Source organism: Anopheles arabiensis, chromosome 2, assembly GCF_016920715.1.
Source record: "Anopheles arabiensis isolate DONGOLA chromosome 2, AaraD3, whole genome shotgun sequence".
In the NCBI taxonomy this organism is placed as follows: Eukaryota; Metazoa; Arthropoda; class Insecta; order Diptera; family Culicidae; genus Anopheles; species Anopheles arabiensis.
Window position 1 is genome coordinate 99,807,160 of NC_053517.1, and position 20,011 is coordinate 99,827,170.

At 47.0% G+C, this 20,011-nt stretch overlaps 2 protein-coding genes across 2 annotated transcripts in view; both read left to right on the plus strand.

Annotated features, from left to right (window-relative positions):
• Nucleotides 1-10,024, plus strand: part of LOC120894073 — a 112,805-nt gene extending 102,781 nt beyond the window's left edge. Inside the window, exons 10-17 of the mRNA XM_040296438.1 lie at nt 530-688; nt 1,912-2,084; nt 2,865-3,058; nt 3,125-3,826; nt 4,457-4,759; nt 4,833-5,509; nt 5,582-5,811; nt 5,935-10,024. Of these exons, the coding sequence (XP_040152372.1) occupies nt 530-688; nt 1,912-2,084; nt 2,865-3,058; nt 3,125-3,826; nt 4,457-4,759; nt 4,833-5,509; nt 5,582-5,811; nt 5,935-6,212 (2,716 nt within the window). The 3' untranslated portion in view covers nt 6,213-10,024. The remainder of the gene's footprint in view (nt 1-529; nt 689-1,911; nt 2,085-2,864; nt 3,059-3,124; nt 3,827-4,456; nt 4,760-4,832; nt 5,510-5,581; nt 5,812-5,934) is intronic.
• An 893-nt stretch (nt 10,025-10,917) lies between these two features.
• Nucleotides 10,918-20,011, plus strand: part of LOC120896292 (heparan sulfate 2-O-sulfotransferase pipe) — a 121,772-nt gene continuing 112,678 nt past the window's right edge. The window contains exon 1 of the mRNA XM_040300297.1: nt 10,918-12,025. Coding sequence (XP_040156231.1) covers nt 11,982-12,025 — 44 coding nt within the window. The 5' untranslated portion in view covers nt 10,918-11,981. The remainder of the gene's footprint in view (nt 12,026-20,011) is intronic.

A 20,011-nucleotide genomic window follows, 5' to 3' on the forward strand; every position in this document is an offset into this window, starting at 1 on the left:
CTCCGACCCGATAGGTTCGGGTCGACCCGCCCATCACTAGTAGTCATGGCTCGATGGGGATCTTCTCATGAATAGAGTAACAATTTATAATTAATTTGATAAATATCTGAGTATCAACCGTAAATGTCCACAAGTGTCATATATTTCATAAAATTTGGTCGTGAAATGTATTATTTTTCATCAAAAATAACTATTTTCAAAAAGTAAAACACAACATAATCCACCTATACATTGCGTTGTAACAAAATCTGCGGAGTTATAAAACAATCCACATAAGAGACATCTCATCCGGAGGAGATTCTAACTCACGCTCCTGTCACATTTCATACGAATTGCTTCCAACATCAACATCTCACCCGTAAGCCCGCTCCAGGCACTACACAGCACCGTCTGGCATTAAAACTGTTTATCATTATTCCTCGAACCATCATCCAGCACCGTTTGGAGCAGCGAATTCGCCGAAAAATTGACATATTTTCACATTTTGCTCATCTTGTTTCACCAACGCAACGCATTTCCACACTTCCAGATCCATCGCGAGCCTAAACAAAACGGCACGAGCGGTGCGGGCCTGGTCGGACTGTACGGGCGAGCGGGATCATCTGATCTTCTACGACGGCAGCAGCACCAACGATCCCGTCCTGGCGAAGTACTGCGGCGGCGACTGGCTGCCACGGGTCGTGTCGCGGTAAGTGTATGCTGCTCCGCTTTTGCATATGGGAATGTTTCTTTCAGGGATTGCATAATTAAACACATGGGACGCGAGTGTCTGATTGTGTGTGTGTGTGTTTTCCTGTGTAACTAGATAAGCAGTTCCACACAATCGAAACAAAGGAGCAAACAACACTCGCTCTACGGCGACACAATGAACAAACACAGAATGATGCGAGATGCGACTCATCGCTAGAGAATTAAAAGATGCTCCATCTTCAAATCCAACCCATCCTTCTTCCCAAAAACAAAAATGGGAACAAATTTCAACTCTTTACAGTAAAGGAAATGAAAAGTTTCCTTCACGTTCAACGATCCTTCGGGCTGAAGATGGATGTTATTAGAGAAACTTGAAGCAAAAAACTCGTATGCCGCCGAAAAACAAGCGTTCCAACCAAAGCGCTTTGATGCAAACTGCCTGATATGTAGCAGAATTGTCGGTTCCGGGGAACTTTCATTAAGCCTTTTCGAAAGCTTTCGAGTGAAGAAAACTGGCGCGCAAATGAAACGTTGAGCAAAAAGAATCCAGCAACGACGAAATTGTATCCCGCTGTAAGTCAAAAAGATTATTTGAAGTACTAACCACCCGTGCGCGCCCCGCATTCTCTGTAATCTTGTGCACCGTCAGCATAGGGTGAGTGTGAAATATGCCTCCCGGCTTTGTGCCTGTGTGGTTGAGTATGTGTGTGTGCTTAAATGTGTATTTTTCTGTGTGCCAAAAGCGCCAGAAAACTTTTCTCATTTTGGTGATAATATAACTTATGTTTCCCATGGTGGCAGATCGCAGACAGCATGAAAAGGACATGCCCATGCCTATGCCCAACCAAAGAGAGCAATGTGAGAGCAAGCAGCCAACAGCAACACACATATCCCAAAAGTACCAACAAAAAAAACGAACAAAACGAAGGAAGAAATGTTTGCCAGCAATCCGTGGTGTGTAATATCTTCACATCTCCACGTGCTGGATTAAACCGGATGAGTGCTCGGGCGGTGCAAAAAAGCCCTCAAGGGAAACGAGATGAACAGGCCTGCGATATGATTGAGAAGCTACGAACGTGTGAATAATTGTCGCGGGAGGGCTTGCGAACATTAAGATTAAATATATATATAAAACTGCCGCACCACACCTCACCAGAAAGAATCCTTTTGCTGCTGTAACCAATTTTAAAACACATTACTTACCCTTTTCTCTACCAACAGTGGACCGGAAATGCTGATCGCCTTCCATTCGAGCCCGTTCTCGGCCCCGCTCCAGTCGGGCCAGTCGAACCGTGGCTTCGAGCTGGACGTTGACATTCTGTTTGCCGATTCCGACTCGTACGACTTTGCCCAGGGCAGCAAGTGTGAGTTTCACATCAACGCAACGAATCCAGGTAGGTTTTTTTGTGGTTGTCTTGTTGTTGTTCCGCCCGCTACAATAACACTTAGCGTAATTTGGCCTAGAAAAAGCTTCAGGGACGGGGAGTAGAGCATGAAAAGAAGCGATCCTAAATTCTATTAACGCACTGCGAGTGACAGCTGTCGGTGGACGGTGTAAATTTGTGCCGATGTCATAACAATTGCTACAAAGTTCGCCTACTGGCAACAACAGAAAAAAAAGGGACCTTTGTGTCGCGCGGACACGGACATCAGCCCCGTTTAAAACACGTTCCGTCCATTTCGTACACAAACAACATTTAAACAAGCCATCGAACCACGGAGCAGAGATTGGGCAGGGCGGTCAGAAAAGGGCAACATACAATGCTGGAACATGGAAACGGTTTTCCCTCGTTCCATCGAGAGTCGGGGGGCGAGTGAAAAGTGTATGAAAGAAAATCAATTTACATCAAGCTTAACGCGCGAAGCCAAAGCCCTCCCCGCACTAGATCCGTCTATCGAGCTGCTCCTAAGCCGCACGATCGATGGCGCGAGCAGATTTAGAGAGAGAGGGAGAGCAAAGGGCGGGGGCACGGGACCTTCCGTAACAATGACACAGCAGCAGCCGACGACGACGACGACGGCAATCTGTGCTGTGCGGGGAATGATAAATTCAATTTCCTGTAGCAACACTTTTAGAGCGGTTGCGTCACACGGAGAGAGACCTTCGAGCATCGTTTGCCACGCTTTTCCCATCATTTCGCTTCCCTTTTTGGCTGCGCTTTGTCCTTTCACAGATGAGGTGCTGCTGTCGCGACGGGGCCGGATGGGCCATCTGCTGAGCCCGCGCCACACACTCGCACCGAACACGACCTGCACGTACTACTTTCACGGGCTGCCGACGGATTTGATCTGGATCTCGTTCACCCACTACCACCTGCAGATACTGCAGCCGAGCAGCAGCGGGAGCGATAACTCCACCATTGGACGGGTATGTGTGTGTGTGTGTGAGGAAAACTCTCTTATCACTATCCACTGATTGATGGATTTTTCACAGCACGAGTCACCTCTGCCGTGGATTACCCGTACGCGCATTTGGGACAGTGCTGGTACGTTTGTCCCCGTGCGCACCACTTCCCCGGCAAGTGTGCTATCCTCGCCGGGCGGTGCTGCTAGCTCCCCCGGCTACGGCTCGACGCTCGGTGCCGGTACGGCATCGGTACTGCCCGGGCTAACCACGACGACGGCACTGTACCAGCAGCTAATGAACCGAACCGTCAACAGCTACTACACCGGTGTCAATCAGAACGGCAAGAGTCTCAAGATCAATGTGGACAACGTATGGAACCCGGTCGATCAGTACATCTACGGGCCAACCGTGAACAGTATCTTCAACCAACCGCCACCAACGGCACCGAGCGATGGCGTTCGGGGTCGTGGGAATTCAGCATACAGTTCATCCGGATCGCAGGATAAGTATTCGAAGCACAAGGGCGGCAAGTCGGATATTGGGGCAGGCAATTACGTGCAATCGGTACGGCACGGGAAGGACTCGTCCGGTGGGTACGATCTAGCGAAGGATCATGGCCGCAAGGATCGAGGATCGTCCAAATCGGCCTACGGTTCGCGCCGTCTAATGGCGGAGTTTTTCGACAATGAAGCGCCGAAGCTGTGCGATCACATGACGCTGGAGAGTAAGGGACACCGGATGCGACCCTGCACACCGCTGGAGAGCTACGTTAGTACGGGGCGGGATTTGGTAAGTATGTGAGGAAGGTTGGAATGGCGAACTAGTGATGAGGAATGAGTCGTGGGTTTATTCTGGTTTATGGTCTGGAAAACTATGGATCCAAGTCAGGATCAAAATAGAATTGGACTCTACAATTTCGGACGAATGAAAACTTCTATTAAACTCCGAGTCCAAACGGGATTCATCTCTGCAATTCCTAACAAATCCAGACCTATTCGCCTGAACTTATCTGCTTGATCCGCTTGATGAATCTCAGTTAGTTTAAGCGCGTAAGATCGCATCTGAACAATTAATGTAACGGATTCAGAAATTCTAGTTTTTTGAAATATGCTCTCTTGTCAGAGAAATTCATCCAAACGCTCATTAGAATTATCCTAAATTATTCATGAGTCATGTGGAACTGTCCAATGTTGTCTGTACTTGTCCAGAGTCATCCGGAATCATTGGATCTTATCTAAAGTCATTCGTAGAAATTGTCCAGACTCGTCCTGTTTTGTCCAAAATAGTCCAAACTCAAAAGCATTCGTATGATTCAGAATCAGATTGATCCAACGATGGAAAATCCCCTCTTGCACCCTCTCCCATCACTAGCACGAACACTTTAAAACAAAGTCACTAAACGGGTCTTAATGTTCACAGAAAATTGAATTCCACACCATGACCGGAACCTCGCTGTTTCCTTCGAGCTTCGGTATCAACTACGAGTTTGTAGACACGGAACTCGGCGGAGAACCATACCTTGGTGAGCAGAAACAGAAACCAAAGGACCCACAGGAGGACCTTACCCAAGCAGCCGATCCCTCCCTTCCCATACTGTGTTCGCGTGTGTTCCGCAAGCGCAAGGGTGACTTCCAATCACCCCGGAACGTGTTCCTGCATGGTCGGGGTGGCGCTAAGAACATCTCCTGTCTGTATCGATTCGAAGCGTCCGTTGGTGAGCGGGTAAGTAGAGCTCTTCCTGGACGTTTTCCCCCCTTGAATGTACTTCAAATTCTTCATCTCCTTCCCGAATCAGGTCCGCGTGGAGTTGTTTAACGTATCGTTCGGTGAGTTTGCAACCTGCGTCACCGAGAGCGATGGACATACGGGACGTGCCCGGTGCAGCCCGTCCGAAACCGACCCGGACAGTCGCATCGGCGAGTTGCGCCTCTACGACGTGCCGTACCCGGACGCAAGGATACCGCTCGGCTGCTTCTGCGACAATACGAGCAGCACCTACAACGCGCCGCTAACGTTCATCTCGAACTCGCGCACGCTGGAATTGACGTTCGTGGTGACGCGGCTGAACATCTCGGAAGACTTTGCGGACGTGTACTTCCACGCGGCGTACGACTTTATACGGGTGCCCGAGTGTCGGCGAAGGTTGCGGCTGAAGGGTTCGGGTGGGGAGGATGAGATGAACTTCCCGCTGCAATCGCATGAGGCGAGTTGCGACGGGTTGCCGTGGTACATTGAGGCGCAGCAGCAGGATCGCAGTTTGTTCGTGCGCACGTGGGGCAGCTTTCTGCCGGTGGAACCGGTGGCGGATGATTTTTCGAAGTGTAACACACGCAACCGGTTGATCGTGTACAGTGGGGTGCCGTTGAAGGTGATGCGGGTGATTTGCCCGTCGCCCCCGTCCAGCCGGTCGGCGGCGCTACACATCTTCAGCGAAGATTGGTTAAGCAATCAGCCCTTCCTGACGTACGACAGGTGAGTGTAGGTGAACTGCCGGCGTTTGTGGGCTTTGCTCGAAAGCTCTTTTCTGTTCTTTGCTTGATACAGGCCGGTCAGCATGGTGCTGGAACCGATCCACAAGGAGCCGGGCAGTATAGGGTTCTCGTGGCTCGAGATACAGCGGACGAAGGCGTCGCTCATCCAGCAGCTCGATCTACAGTCCAACTTTACCACCAACGATACGCTGGTGGAGTTTGGGCTGTATCCACGCGAAACGGAGTGCGAGTACCGGTGTCCCGAGCTGGACGCTTGCATCGGTAGCGCCCTCTGGTGCGATGGTGAGTAATTCCCGACCTACTTTTCCCTTCGTTTTCAGTGAATTTGTACAGTGCAACATTGCTTGTGTGCTATTGACGCTGTGACCTTATGTTTTGTTCTCCAACCTAAAAAAACACCCACAGGTCGTCCCAACTGTCCGTCCGGGTACGACGAAAGCGAGCAGGAGTGTGGCAGCCGGCTGATCGAGCTGCCGGGCGGCATCTACGCCGCGTTCGGGTGCGTGGCCGCCGCCATCTCCGCCTGTCTCATCTTCTGCCTGCTGGTGATGGTGAAGAAGCGGCGCAAGGCGAACGAGAAGCTCAAACCGACGGTCGGCAATGGGGCGGCCGCCTCGCTCAACGGTACCCTCTCGAAGAAGGACTACAAGAAGGAGCCACTATTTTTCGATCCGGACTCCTGACACGGGCTGCAACCGGTCGAATACATCCACGTCGACCGGGAAACGACCGTGTGACATGCTGTCTACCTGGATATGGATGATCTTGCGTACTGCTAGACCGCTTACCAGTGTTCCCCCTCATCCCATTCATTCCCATTCTCCGTCTTTTTTTTCTCATCATTCCTCCGTTCTCTATTTCTCCTATAAACCCTCTACTATAGTCCCTTTTTCATAAACCCAGTCAAATGAGTGAGCGATCGTACAACTACTCCATATTGAGCGCGCAAGCGCCCAAACACCCAAAACGGTAAGCAAACAAATATACTCTCTCTCTCTCACACACACACACACATTCAGTAGAGCACTATCTAGCGGATCAAACGAGAACGCAACCAATCATCCAGCTATCCAGGTTGACAATGCCAGTAACGGCCAAAACCAGCAAGCCAACGTCTCTCTCAGACGGAGAGGTTTGGCAGCACAGCTATCGGTGGATATTTTAGGCCCCCCGGCCCGTTCTTTGAAGTGCACTTGCACACACTAGCTCTCTGCAAGTGCTGCATCGGTTTTCATGATGCAGCTACTGCGGAAGCGATGCAAGCAAAAGGGGAACGGTACGTTCGATGTATTCTACCGCGAAAGGCTTGGAAATGTAGAAGGGCCACGAAATGGGGAATGTGAAGAAAGCATGGAAGGAAGGAAGTCATAGCGTAAACACTGTTTCCTAGTAAGATATAAAAACGCGAGAAGAAAATCGTGACAACCAGTATATTTAAATTATCTAGTTGAACAAATGTAGCAGAGCACGTAAAACAAAATTAGCAGCACAAGACAACAAAAAAAAACAAAAAACAACTACACACACCATAAAACATACATTGCGAATGCGTTGCAAATGTGCGATTCTTCGCAAGTTTGAGTGTGGAATTTCTATTGCAAGAAATAAAAACGACTTTCCACACCCAAACAAATATGTGTTTCACATTTTGCCAGATTCGCGCACAAGTTGGCGCCTACATACACGGTTGTTCCTCGTGAGGACATACGCGCACTGTCTTCGACTTTTAAATGATAGATACAAAAAAGAAGTGCTGAGAGTGATAGAAATGGGCAAATGGGTTGAAGCAAAACCACTAAGTGGCGGGGAAATAGTTGATGCCTAGTCGAAGGAACGAGTTGGGTCGATCTAGCCATGTGTTGTTACTCTGTTGCGCCAATGGGGGGCGAAAGGGTAAATGTGTTTGTGTTCTTCAGCGGAACGAAAACAGAAAAAACTGTAGGGATCTGAACTTGATTTACCATTCCTCTCGTTAAATAGTGGCAATCGAAGTTTCCTGAAATTGAAACAGAGTTTAGTTGAAGTGATCTTTTCTTAACGTTAAGGAATAGATAAGTAAACATTATAAGAAAACAAAAAACAATTGCCAAAACGATGTCTACATCACACTGTCACAACATCACCCACAAACTGCTTTGCACTGTTTGAACGTTCTTGTTTCATCTAAACACTGCCACAATTTTTATTAAACTGGTTCGACGAACTTCATTTATTGTGGAGTAATATGAATAGTTTAATTTGGTTTTTATATTACAATTGTTTTGCACAACCATCTAGCTAAATTTTGCAAATAACGAGAAAGATTTGATTATTTTTTTAATGAAAAACGTAACAATGCAACCTTCATACGTACATACGAGCAACGCACTCCTGTTGCTACTTCTCCCTCTTACTCTATCTATGGTATTACAGCTAGCAAAAAGGCAAAAAATGATATGAACAATCGTGAAAGACCAGGGTGGAAGAATACATCTATATTTTTCTCGTAACACATAAATCGCTAGCGGTAAAGTGTCATGGTGAAACCAAACTGAATCAAAAACGGGAGGAGTGATGATTGTTACCGCCAATGAAACAGGGGAAACACAGGAAGTTTCTTCTTCGCTTAACTAAGCGAATTAAGCTACATAACACAAACAGTATAACAAGTAAAAGAAACACAACCATGATAGAGACAAACAGATGGTAGATCCAAATTGCACCGTACTAAACCGTTTCACATGCAAAGCAGAAGGAAAAAGGCAAAGTCACTTCACCATCATCTCACGCGCAAGACACCACATGTTCGATGTTTTCTATATTTTCTCAACTTGAACGCCTTCTTTTAAACAAACTGTTCCTTTTTCTGATGTTGTCATCTTGAAGAATACATTTTTTTCTACTTTCTACTGTTTTGTTTTCCATTTATCTATCTCTTTTCAATGTGTTCCTCTAAGATCCTTGCATTCTCTGTTTCACCCTTCAGAACAATCACGTATTTGCCCCTCAACCTTGTTTGATCGTGTAAGATAGCTATATAAAGTCTAGAGTACTAGATTTCAAACATTAAGTTTGGTTTTTGGTTTATTTCCAAACTTATCGCTACAATGATATGGTAATGGTATAAGTGAATGTAAACTAGCGTAGTGTAGGTAAACATATTGTAACGCACGTTCCTGCTTTGGGAATCGGTTCTGTGCACTGTCAAACCAAACCAACAAATGTATGTTTGAGCGTCTGTGTGTCTGAGAGGATGCGTGCGTGTGCGTGTATGTGTGCGTGTGTCTGTAAGCAATGCCCAACCAATGTGAATGTTTGAATGTTTTCTTATGCGAAATGTTAAATAGGAGCAATTTAGAAACATGTATACATCTTGCGATAAATGCTAGAAGATAAAAAAACACGGGGAAAAATAGTGAAAATCATTTCAAACAGCAGCAAAGAGGGTTCAAAATGAATCGATAAAAAGTCAAACGAGAAAGCAAGTGAATCATAGAGAGAAAGAGAGAAAGAGAAAATGAAAACAAAAAGGCGAAAGGAAACACACAGAAAGCTCACAGGAACTATGCACTGTGTAGTGCAGTAAAGGTGAAAAAACACTCGTGCAAAGTGCGTGTGAAAATACTATTTTACGTGAAAATGCAAACTAATACAACGTTACACCGGTAGTTGGGCGCCAGAGTCCAGGCAACCGAATTGAAATGAAAAACCAAAACTTTCGTGCACTATTTGTAAAATTGACATGTGGGACAGAGTGGGAGAATAACAATTAAATTGAAGCTAGGGAAAACCCAACAAAAAAAAAACAAAAACCAGTCCACTTGGCTAAGCTGTAGCGGTGTAAATGTCATTGATCTGTCTAGGCGATGACCTTATACTAAAAGTTCGATGGCAACATACAGAATACAGTAGCAGCTCAATCAATTGAAAACTATTTGCAGCAACTGCACACAAAAAAAACCAAAGCAAGATGAAAAAAAAACACACAAAACACGATATTATATAACTGATAGATGAAAAAGATAGAAAGTGAGATGAAGTAAAAGAAATGAAAAAAAAAAATACAACAATGATAAGAAAAGGATAAAATGAAGCAAAAGCAAAGAAAGTAATAGATGAAAACCTTACAAACCGAGCAAATGAATATAAACAAAATGATGAAAAGCAGACAGAGCATAACAAAACTCCAACCGGTGGAATTTGTTTAGGTGTAAATATAGCAACTTGGCAATTGGGGGAGTTTACAGCAAACCAAACCAACAAGCAAGGAAGGAAGGAAAAAAAACAATCGCACACAAAACGGGGACAGATTTATAAACGAGAGCAGTGTGATGATGTGACGGCTAAGCAGCTAAGCAGGCGAGGTATGCAGGTAGTGCATCTAGCTAAAAGATGATGAAAATGAAAATTAAAAGAGGTAAGAAGCAAACGCCAGAGAAGCATAGGAACTACAGGTGGGGGAGCAGGCACGGCAAGTGAAAATAATAAACAGTGGCCAATGAATGACCGTAACAAAGAAAACGCTGCTTTGACAAAACTTATTTTTTAAGCTCCGAAAGTGACTTGGATCATTGGATTTTGTATAAGTTTGTACAATTACTTTTCGAATGCACCGTGTAGACGCGCCTTCAGACCCGGCTAGATACACACAAACACCAACACGACCAACTCCACGTGGCGCGGGCGAACGCGTGATCAAAACAAAACCACCGCTAACCCACACACCAGCGCAGCAAAAGCTTCGAACGCCGAACATGCGCCCGAGCAGACACGATCGCCGTACGATCGTGCAGCATGAGCAAGCGACGAACCTCCCTGCTCCCCATCGAAAATGTGTCTATCCTCTTCCCTCCTTCACGGCAGAAAACATACACTCACACAGAGAGCAGCCACTTCTAAAAGCATAAAAACCTGTTCCCTCCCAAGCAGTCGCATGGCACTGACCGGGCGATGTACCGAAACAGCTGTTAGAAGAGGGTCTGTGCATAGCTTCCACTGACGTTAAATGCAAACCATCCAGGGGGTCGTCTCACTGCGCTGTATGTGTGTGTATGGCGCCTAAAGGGGGATGAGGGGATGAAGTACTTTTCTGTGAAAGAAAAAGCTCTCCTAACCGGCACGCTCGTCTCTCTCTCTGTCTCTCTTTGTATGGATTGCATGCTGCTGCAGTCCTCCCCCCGAAATACGGCAAGAGTAGTGGGAGTTTGCACAGCAGGAAAGCTCCTAAAACAACCCAGCAACAGGCGGCACCCACCGCTTACCTTCCTACCCTCTCCCCCTTCCGCCACACACACACACACACATAAACAGCGACTGGAAAGAGACGGCAATGCTGTCGGCGGCACAAAATGTAGGTCTCCATCGCCTGCCTGCCAACCGTGTGCACACCACAGCCGGCGTTGGTTTTGGTCGAAGCCCAGACCACCAGACGAAAGAAATAAACAGAAAAATTACCGTAAACAGCTCTTCAGTTAAACCGCGAACGCTAATCGGAACAGTTCGCAATCGGGGCGCGCGTGTTTGATGCGTGTACGACGTGGTGAGCTCGACATTTCTCCTTGCGCAAAACTGTGGTTGCAGTGTTAAATCGCTCGCTTTTTTCGTGTGTGTGTGTGTGGAGCAAGAAAACGCCGGCATTATTTACGTTTCTTTTCGTTCGAAAATAAAATCTTGTGTAAATCGAATCAATAACTTAAACCCTCTGCTCCCTAACGGAAAAGCGGTGTGCGGTGCGATACAATTTTTGAATTGTTTCTCTGCTGTGTGCGGAAATCGAGTGAAGCAGTGCAAATTGAATTTTTTTCAGTTGGATTTGGCAGACGCTTCTCCGTACTTGGAGCTAGCAACCAAGCAGCAGTAGCAACGCAACCTAACCAAAAGGGCCAATCCATTTCGTTCCTCACAACGATCAAGCACTCTGCTCCGTCTCCAGTGCCGAAAGAATAACAGTTACAGTAATCCCACAGACTTCTCTTCCCAGCGGAAATACAGCAGTTCGGCTGGTCAACGCACAAGGAAATTGTTGTGAGTGTGTGTGTGTGATTCAAGTAGAAAGGTAGCCGAGTAGTGATTTTAAACCTCGTCTCATCTTCCTGGACATCCCAGGGCGGAACCGTAATGGAACCGGATATCATCTTCGCTGGCGAAATTCTGTGACAACGGTGAAAGGTTTAAAAGTGGTACAATCGCATTGCATTTTTGCCCTTCCCCGAAAGTAGTGTACCCCCATCTTCGGTGTGTGTGCCTGTGTGCCGTTGTGTTTGTGTGGGTGTGTGATTCACTGAAAACGCGCCAAATTCACAAGCTTCCGTGAAATTGTCAGCTAGCGGTGCGTTACTATATTTCCGTCGCGGTGGTGTAGCGGAATCGAAAAGTGCTAAGTGATTGATCAACTGGAGAAGATTTTAGGTTTCGGGGGGAGAGATTTTAGTAACCGAAACGCTTCCACAACATTCCAACGACACATTTGCGGCATGGATTATTTGCTTCGCTCTCGCAGGATGACTGTCCCAAAAAGGTAGGTGATTACAACTGGGTTGGGAATTAAATAAAAAAAAGTGGAACAGTCTTCGGGACAGTGCGATTGAATACCGTTAGCATGATTGGCAGCCTTTCATATCGATATCGATATCGACAGGGCTGGACATTGTCTGCATGTGAAGGTGTTTGGGAAGAAAAATGTCAGCTACAGAGATATAAATCGCAAAGAAAAGCTTCTTACTTGAGACGATACTAGGGGCGTAAAACTGTCTCATACTGACTGGAATGCTAAAGGACAGAAAAGATTTACTGTTAACCGAGTAAGGACTAAAACAGAAACGTGGTTTAATATTCCGGGGAATTCTTTGTTTGCTCAGATGTACTGAAACAGATATTTTTGGCTCGTGATGATCACATGATCGGCAAGATTTATACCTAGATTCAACGGAAGTGGAACAGTATCGTTGTTTAATATTCCGTAGAATTCTCTGTTTGTCCAAATGTTCTGAAACTTTTCGCATTGGATGATCATCACATCATCATGGCTGCGAGATACTGGCAATAAACCTTCTTCAGATACAACTGAAAACGTGGTTGTACACTCATAAGCTCTGGAAGAGCTTTTACAATACATGTTCTCAAAGCAATTGGAAACCAGAACGCGCAAACACTTGTTCTAATAGCTTTTTAAAGTTATATTTAAAGAGCCTGTGTTTCAGACGGGGTTTTCATGGTTGAAGTACTTTTATCACACTTTGGATTTCTGGATTTGGATTTCTGGACCCAACCCGAAGTGATACTTTTGGCGCGTTTGTGATAAAGATATCATTTCAGAATGTTGCAAGGCGTGATCTAAATTTGAACCACTAAAATAACCAGTTTATCAGCTGATACTGGAGAAAGTCTCTAAAACAATCACAATAAATTGATTTATTAATTTAATAACAAAGAAACAAACGAAGCAACAACAAGGTTCACATTAGCACCTTTTTTCTGTCTTAAATCACGATCAGGCGAGTCAGGCGAGATAAATATCATCCCCTCCTCGACACACACGCTAATGTCTTCATTCATTTCCCGAACAAAATCTTTCAACAAGCACGCAACATATTAAGCCTGCCTTCGCCTCTGCAACACAGGTGAAAGAATCTTCCGCAATTTCCCCCCGTGAGCCTCCCTCGTTCAGCCTGATTAGCGCTCCTGCTTCATTGTAGAACATTGTACCGCGTCTTGCCTGGACCGGAGCGCATACGCCGCCGGGCGTGCAGCAAATTACACCCTTCGCTAATACCAGCGCAAACAGCGATGGTGTCGAAGTTTGTAGCGGCACACCACATACAAAAAAGCGCATCAACAGCAGCAAAGACATGCATTTACACGGTTCCGTGAGCGTCCGCTCAGCAACGATGGGTGGGTGAAAGAACAGAAAATAATATTTATGTTACAATGCACGTTACCGTTAGCGTGACGACGCTTCCACAGGGTACTTACAATGGGCCGATGCGCCGAAGCCGGTAAATCTGGCCGAGGAAAAGGGCGATACCGTCAGCTTCCCGTCAGCTTCCCGAAAGCTGCAAATTCAAAGTTCAGAGCTATTCATCAAAAACTCCAACCCGAACCGTGGTGTCGGTTGTTAGAGTAGCCCGCAACGTGCGGAACAATCACTTGACCCGAAAGCCGACTCGTGCCGTGGTGTCTTGGCTGCACCGTAGGCAGCTGCAGCGCGATGCAAGTACGCCGAGCACGGCTGAGCTGGCGGAGTTTCGCCTTTCTCTTTCCTTTCGAATCTGAACGGTCGCGCGCGCGCGAACGGGAGCTGGGCGATAGACGCGCGTGCCCCACAAATTGTAGTCTGCAGGCATCGATCATGGTCGTTCGGGGCTGGTGTGGCCCATAGAACCACCAAACCTAGTTTCAGTTCAAACGCCCAATCGGTGCCCAACCAACGCTGTGCCTTACAAGGTGGTAACAAGGCGGAGAAGCAAGAACTCCTGGTACGCTTTATCGGGCACGCGCTCTTAACATGGCGCTTGATGGAGTTTGTTGCTCGGTTGTGGCTCGATCAGCTTGAGCAAGCTTGCGATTCTTACCTCGGTCCCAAATGCGATCGCAACTAGATCTCGGTCTTGGCGATCGGGCCAGTAAAGCACCTAAAAGTGTAATAGCCCTTATCGGCGCCGGGCGAGTGCAACGGTTGTGCGCTGCTACGCTTTCGCACATCAAAATGCATTTTATCCACCACCACCACCACCACCATCACCACCAACAGCAGTGTTGCAGCCAGACCGACACGCATTCGAACATTTCCGATACCATTTTGGCCGACGGGGGGAGCATGGACGAGCATGTTGATTATGTTGCCATGACGTTTCCAAGCGTGCGCTGAACTCGGGTGCGTGCGTTGTTTTTTTTTTACTTCTTTTTCTCCTTATTCGGCTTCGCGGTCTGCTATGCTCTCTAGAGCAGCAAAAGGTCGATAGACGGAGCGCCGCATCGGAATGGAAGAAACAACTCCCCACTCCGCGTGCGCACAGCGGATGGTGCTTTTGCGCCACCGACGCGCAATCCACAACATACCGACACGAACGTGCGTAGAACCGCACCACCGGAACCGCTTCGTGGGGGTGATGCTGACGGATTTATAATTCACACAAGATCAAGCCGCTGGTAGGATCGTGCCCCGATCCACACACACACATCACATCAGCAAAGGGAATCGAAAGAAAGTGCGATTTGGCGCACGGCGTCCATTTCCTTTTGCTTTCGCACGCGAACACCAAACCCGGGGCGTGTGTGCCGAAACGGAAAAAGCCCCCGAAATGGAAGCGAAAAAAAACAACAGATTCACTTTCTTTGCCGGTTACCGGTGCTGCCCATCCACCCATTACTCAACGCATATCTCATCTCCATTGGACACAAGACCTTGCCACTGGACACACACAACTACTACACGCTACCACGTCGATTGGAGGGAAACCGTTTGGTACGCCAAACTCTTTGCACTAAGGGTCAGCAGAAGGGTGGTTACGTAAAGCAAACGATACAGCAACGAAGCATTGAAAGTGATTTGAAATTCGGGGCAGCAAAAAAAAGCGGCACCGAAAGTATCATTTAAACGGAGGATGGGTTCATCTCCAAACAGGGGGTGTTTAATTTTATGGGTTCATCTTGTAGTTGGATCGCAAAAAGCACATCCATCTGTTACAGTTCCATTTATGGGGATAATAGTTTTTTCTCCGTTGCTTGCTACGTCTGCGTTGCTTAGCACAGCGTCCCCAGCACCAGCTTCCCGCTTTTCATCGAGAGCATTTGAAATTGTATGTATTTTTTATGCCGTTGTTTGCATCACACACACCTACTTTCTGATGCAGACCGTTAAATGATAAGCAAAACGAAACGACTACCATTTGGAGGGACTGGCAGGGAAGAAATGTGTACGCGCTGTTAGCACGTTTCATTTCAACTCCAACGATGAGACGATTTATCTCCACCTTTTGCCAAAGATAGGAAAGTAAAAGTGCCCAATGCATCAAGGCGAGCTGCTGCTGCAGTGAATGTACCGAGCGGTGGGTTGTAGATCGATCACAAAAAAATAAAACAAACCTGATCAAGCAATGAAACAGGCGTGAAAAGCGAGCTTGGGGTGAGCCAGTTTTTAATCGTGGAAAGTCGTTAACAGATGATTTGAATTGAATGATGAGCTTAAATACAGTTTGTTTGAGAAAGCTTTGTTTATCATTTGAAACATATGCTATGAAATCGTTTAAATGTCAATCATTTATACAGTGTTCTATAAAATTTCAGCTCTTCATAGACATTTTGGTCGAAGAGCAGGAGATTATCAAATCACATTTCAATCTAATTTTTAAATGAAAATCTACTCAAGCTTAATGCTTTTTGATGCGGATTTAGCCTTCTCGAAATCTTTACATAAACACAATTGTGTTGTAATCGTTAAAAAGCTGTTTTCATTTGAACGACTTTGAAAATTTCGTTCACATTCATCTGTTTGACGGATTAAATATACCGACATAATCCAATCTGCAAATACTATTCCACCATCAGCTCAGAATCGTTTTTTTTTCTCCCTCACACCCCCTGGATGGACATTTCATTAGAACTGGATGCTGTGTATGCTGTGCCCGGACATTGCATTGCTTTTTCAGCTTTTTTAGGTTTAGGCCAACCCGATGCCGGATGAGATATAGCACCAAAACTGTAAATAACAAACCCATCAGTCACTCAACCGGGCGATCAACAGGACGAATTAAAACAAAAAAATCGCACCCAGCGTTGGGTCTTTGGGATTTTCCCCCCATCGGTTTATCTCCAGCTCGATTGCTTTTATTGTGTGAGTGCGTTATTCACTATCCACTACACTCATTTGAAAGGTTTGAAAGAAAAAAAAATATAAACAATTTCCAACAAAATAAATGGCCTCCCACGAGTCGGGCAACATAATGCATCGCAACAAATCGTGCACCGATTCACGCTCGATCACTCAAAACCCAACGCACACTGGGGTCCTTCCAAACCACCCCAAACTACACTCCCCTGTCCAACACTTCCCCCCCCCCCTTCCCTTACTTTCCACCGGGAAAATAAATCGAACCACATGACCATGGGCCGGAAAAATGAACGATTTAAAATGGCAATGCTTTCGCTGTATATATATATTGCCAAACACCGCCACTCTGTGCCTGACACATTGAAGCGTGATTGATTCTCGAGATGTGCTCAACTGGAACGAAGCGGAATAGAGAAGAAGAAGAAGAAAAACAATACAAAAAACACGGGTCTGCGTTGCAGCGTTAGGTTGAGTAAAATGAAATAAAAATCGCCGCACGACATTATTAGAGGCACCGGGGACCGGGGGTTTGCTCAGCGGTGACCTGTCAAGTACCTTGCACACAATAATCTCACCCAAGGAGAGGCCGCTCGAGAAGTCACTTCCAGTGAACGACCATTCCATTCCGAGCTACCCAATTCCTCTCCCCCCCTTCACCTTCTTCCCCTCGATCAACCTTTCTCTTTTCGAGCCCGTCCCCTCTTGCGGGCGCCGCGCGCGCAAAAGGGTTTTGGAGCTGAGAAAGTGCACCATTTTTAACCCGCTCCCGCTGTCCCGGCCCGGCTTCAACTACGGGGCAAGCAGGCAACAATTTTCCCCTTTTTGGGATCTGTTAAGGTCCGCGGACAGCGATCGGACACGATGCGGGAGTGCGTTGCACTCCAAGAGTACAGTTGGGGGCACCGATGCTACGTGCTCCCAAGCGAGCCCAGGCGCGTTAGACATTCTCCGCGGCGCATGGAAACCGGAAACCTAAACCGGATGAGATGCCACAGCGAACGCACTACTCTCGACAGGCACGCCGGGTATCGGTTCGCGGGCACTTTCAAAATTCGACACTTGAACTGAGATTGGTTGGTTGCCGTTCGTTGCCTGTGATTACACGCGGGAGATACCGCGGATGGTCATTGAGCGAGAGTTGGTACGACAAAAAAAAACAAGGAGACAAACAGGTCAGTGTGCATTCTTCCAATGCATGGCATCCAGTGCATTGGCGATGACTCACTGACAGTTTTCCTTTGGTGATAGTAACTCTCCCGGAAGTTTTGGACTCGATAGCCAGACGAGGCATCAAGGTTTTGTGAGCCTTGCAGCAAGGTCTGGAATATGTCACGATCGTGTGCCTTAGATTCACCCGAGCGCAACTCCCAAACCGCTATTTCGGCGGGGTAAAAGTAAAAGTCAAGGCAACACGGTGCTCTGGGGAGATCCCATTTCATTCGGTGTGTTTGATCCGTCACACAAGGAAAATGGGTGAGGGTGAGGTGTCAGATAAGCGTTTGCCACTTTTGTCCTGTTTGCTTTTGCTGCCAACGCCTTTGCTGGAGACGAGCGAGACGCGCATCTTTAACGTCTTCCAGAAAGATCCGGTTCCAGCGCTATATCTGTTGGAAGAGTTTGAAGTGCTCGACCATCTCTGTTGGTGTTGGCGTTCAATTTGGAGCCCGGTGTCTGTTGCGAATTTTGCAAACATCGTTTTCACCGCTTCTTTTGTGATCGTCTGCGATAAACGACGGGTCAGCTTTGTTTGTACCACTTGGTACAATCTTATCCCAACAATCGAAAGGTTCCAACACCCATTTCCAACACACACATACACACCAGTCTGGAGAGAACGGTCTTCCCATCGCCAGGCACTTCATCTTCAAATGTCAAACTATCCCATCAGCACCGCTAAATTAGCAAACTGTCGCCACTGGCAGCGGATACGATGATCGCAGCGCTTCCCTATCTTGACCTTTAGCGCTGCCTCGCTTGTACAGCCGTCAAGCACACACACCATCCCAAATGTGCCATGTTCTACCCAGTCCCGTTCATCTTCTCAGCCCAACGGCGGCGCCATGCCGGCCGAATGCCGTTTTCAACGCGATTGCTAACAATTTCCTGTTCCATTCTTCCCTCGCACCGTCTTAAAACACTGCTGCTGCTAAAAATCGGGCGTAAAATTTATGGCCCATCCAAAAACGGCCGTTCCTCCAAACCACCGCAGTGAGGCACGAGCTCGCTTACGAACGCGCGAGGGGGCTTTAACTACCCGCGATCACATTCGATCGATGAGATGGGGCTCGTTGCGTTTGTGTGCGTCGACGGAGGCAGTTGCCAATGGCTGCTGCTCAGCGCGCGGACCATCGATTAGCCGTCTGCTTCCACACAAAAATTAGATGCAAATTAATGTGCGCCCATTAGGCGTGCTGGGGACTCATTTAGAACTTTGCTCCATTGAAGTTTTGGAAAGTTCGCGCTTGGCCACTTTTCGCCAACCCACTATCGGGCTCTGGCTGTGGATAATGATGATAACCTTTAGCCTCGGTGTTGGAAGTGGAGGGGTGCATTGGAGCGACCGATTACCATTCTAGCATTCTGCGGGTGCGACCTTGGGAAGCACTTTGCAGACGGTGCTGTGGCAGGCGAATGCCTTTGCTGTAAGCTTTTTTGGAGTGTCTTTACACTTTGAAGCGGAAGATGAATAAAGTTTTGTAAAGAATATGGTTTTGCTACTTCTAGTTCTCACTACCTTGGAGGGAGTTCTTAAATTAACATAAAATAATGAAAACATGAAACGAAACTCAATTCTCACATCTTGAATGTCTTAAATGCCTCAAAACACGTCTTCTTTGATGGGATTTCAAACAATGAAACCTTCCAAATGTTCACGCCCAAACCAAAAACAAAACCCCTGAAGCAACATAGATCTACATTTCAAAACTGAGAGCAGCTTCAAAATATGTCCAATCTCTTCATTTATTGTGCGATTATGCCTAAAATGTAGCTCTTTAACCTTCAGACTAATAATTCTCTACCGGGACGGGCGTTAGATCACTCACACGCCAGCCGTTGCGCTTGTCGCGCTGTTGTGTCTCGATCCTCAGCCAAATCTTCACTCCCACCGTACCCATCTTCACGCGCGAAAGAAGACAACAAAAGCGAACCGACACACAAAAAAGGAAAAGATGAGCGTCTCCACCCGTTCGCGAGACACTAAAACATCATCCCCCGCGGCAATAGCCCCGCGGCGGGAGCGGGTTTAACTTCCCACCACTGGGGCGGCACGAATCACCCTTTTACCATTGGCGTGACCTTGACTGTTACATGCGAGCTCTGTTCTTTTTTGCTCTCCCGTCACTAGCTATCAGCAAACTATTATGACACTTCAATAGTACCAGCAGCCTTTCTGTAAACCGCCCGCCGGCGGCATTTTTGCGTACCTTAACTTTGCGAAGAAAATTCCAACACGACTGTTCGCCGGGGAGTTTGCCTCCGAGTTGAGGCAAATTGATTCCCGGGAATAAAGTTAGCTCGATCGGTTTTCATTTCCATTTTCAATTAAACGTCTCCGATACGGTCACGTGATTTGACTCCCGCGGTCGGGTTAGTGCGAGCGTTCGCGCTCATTAGTAGTAGTAAAAATGGCACGGCGGTCGGTTTGTGCCGGTTTTGCACGTCGAAACTCCGCCG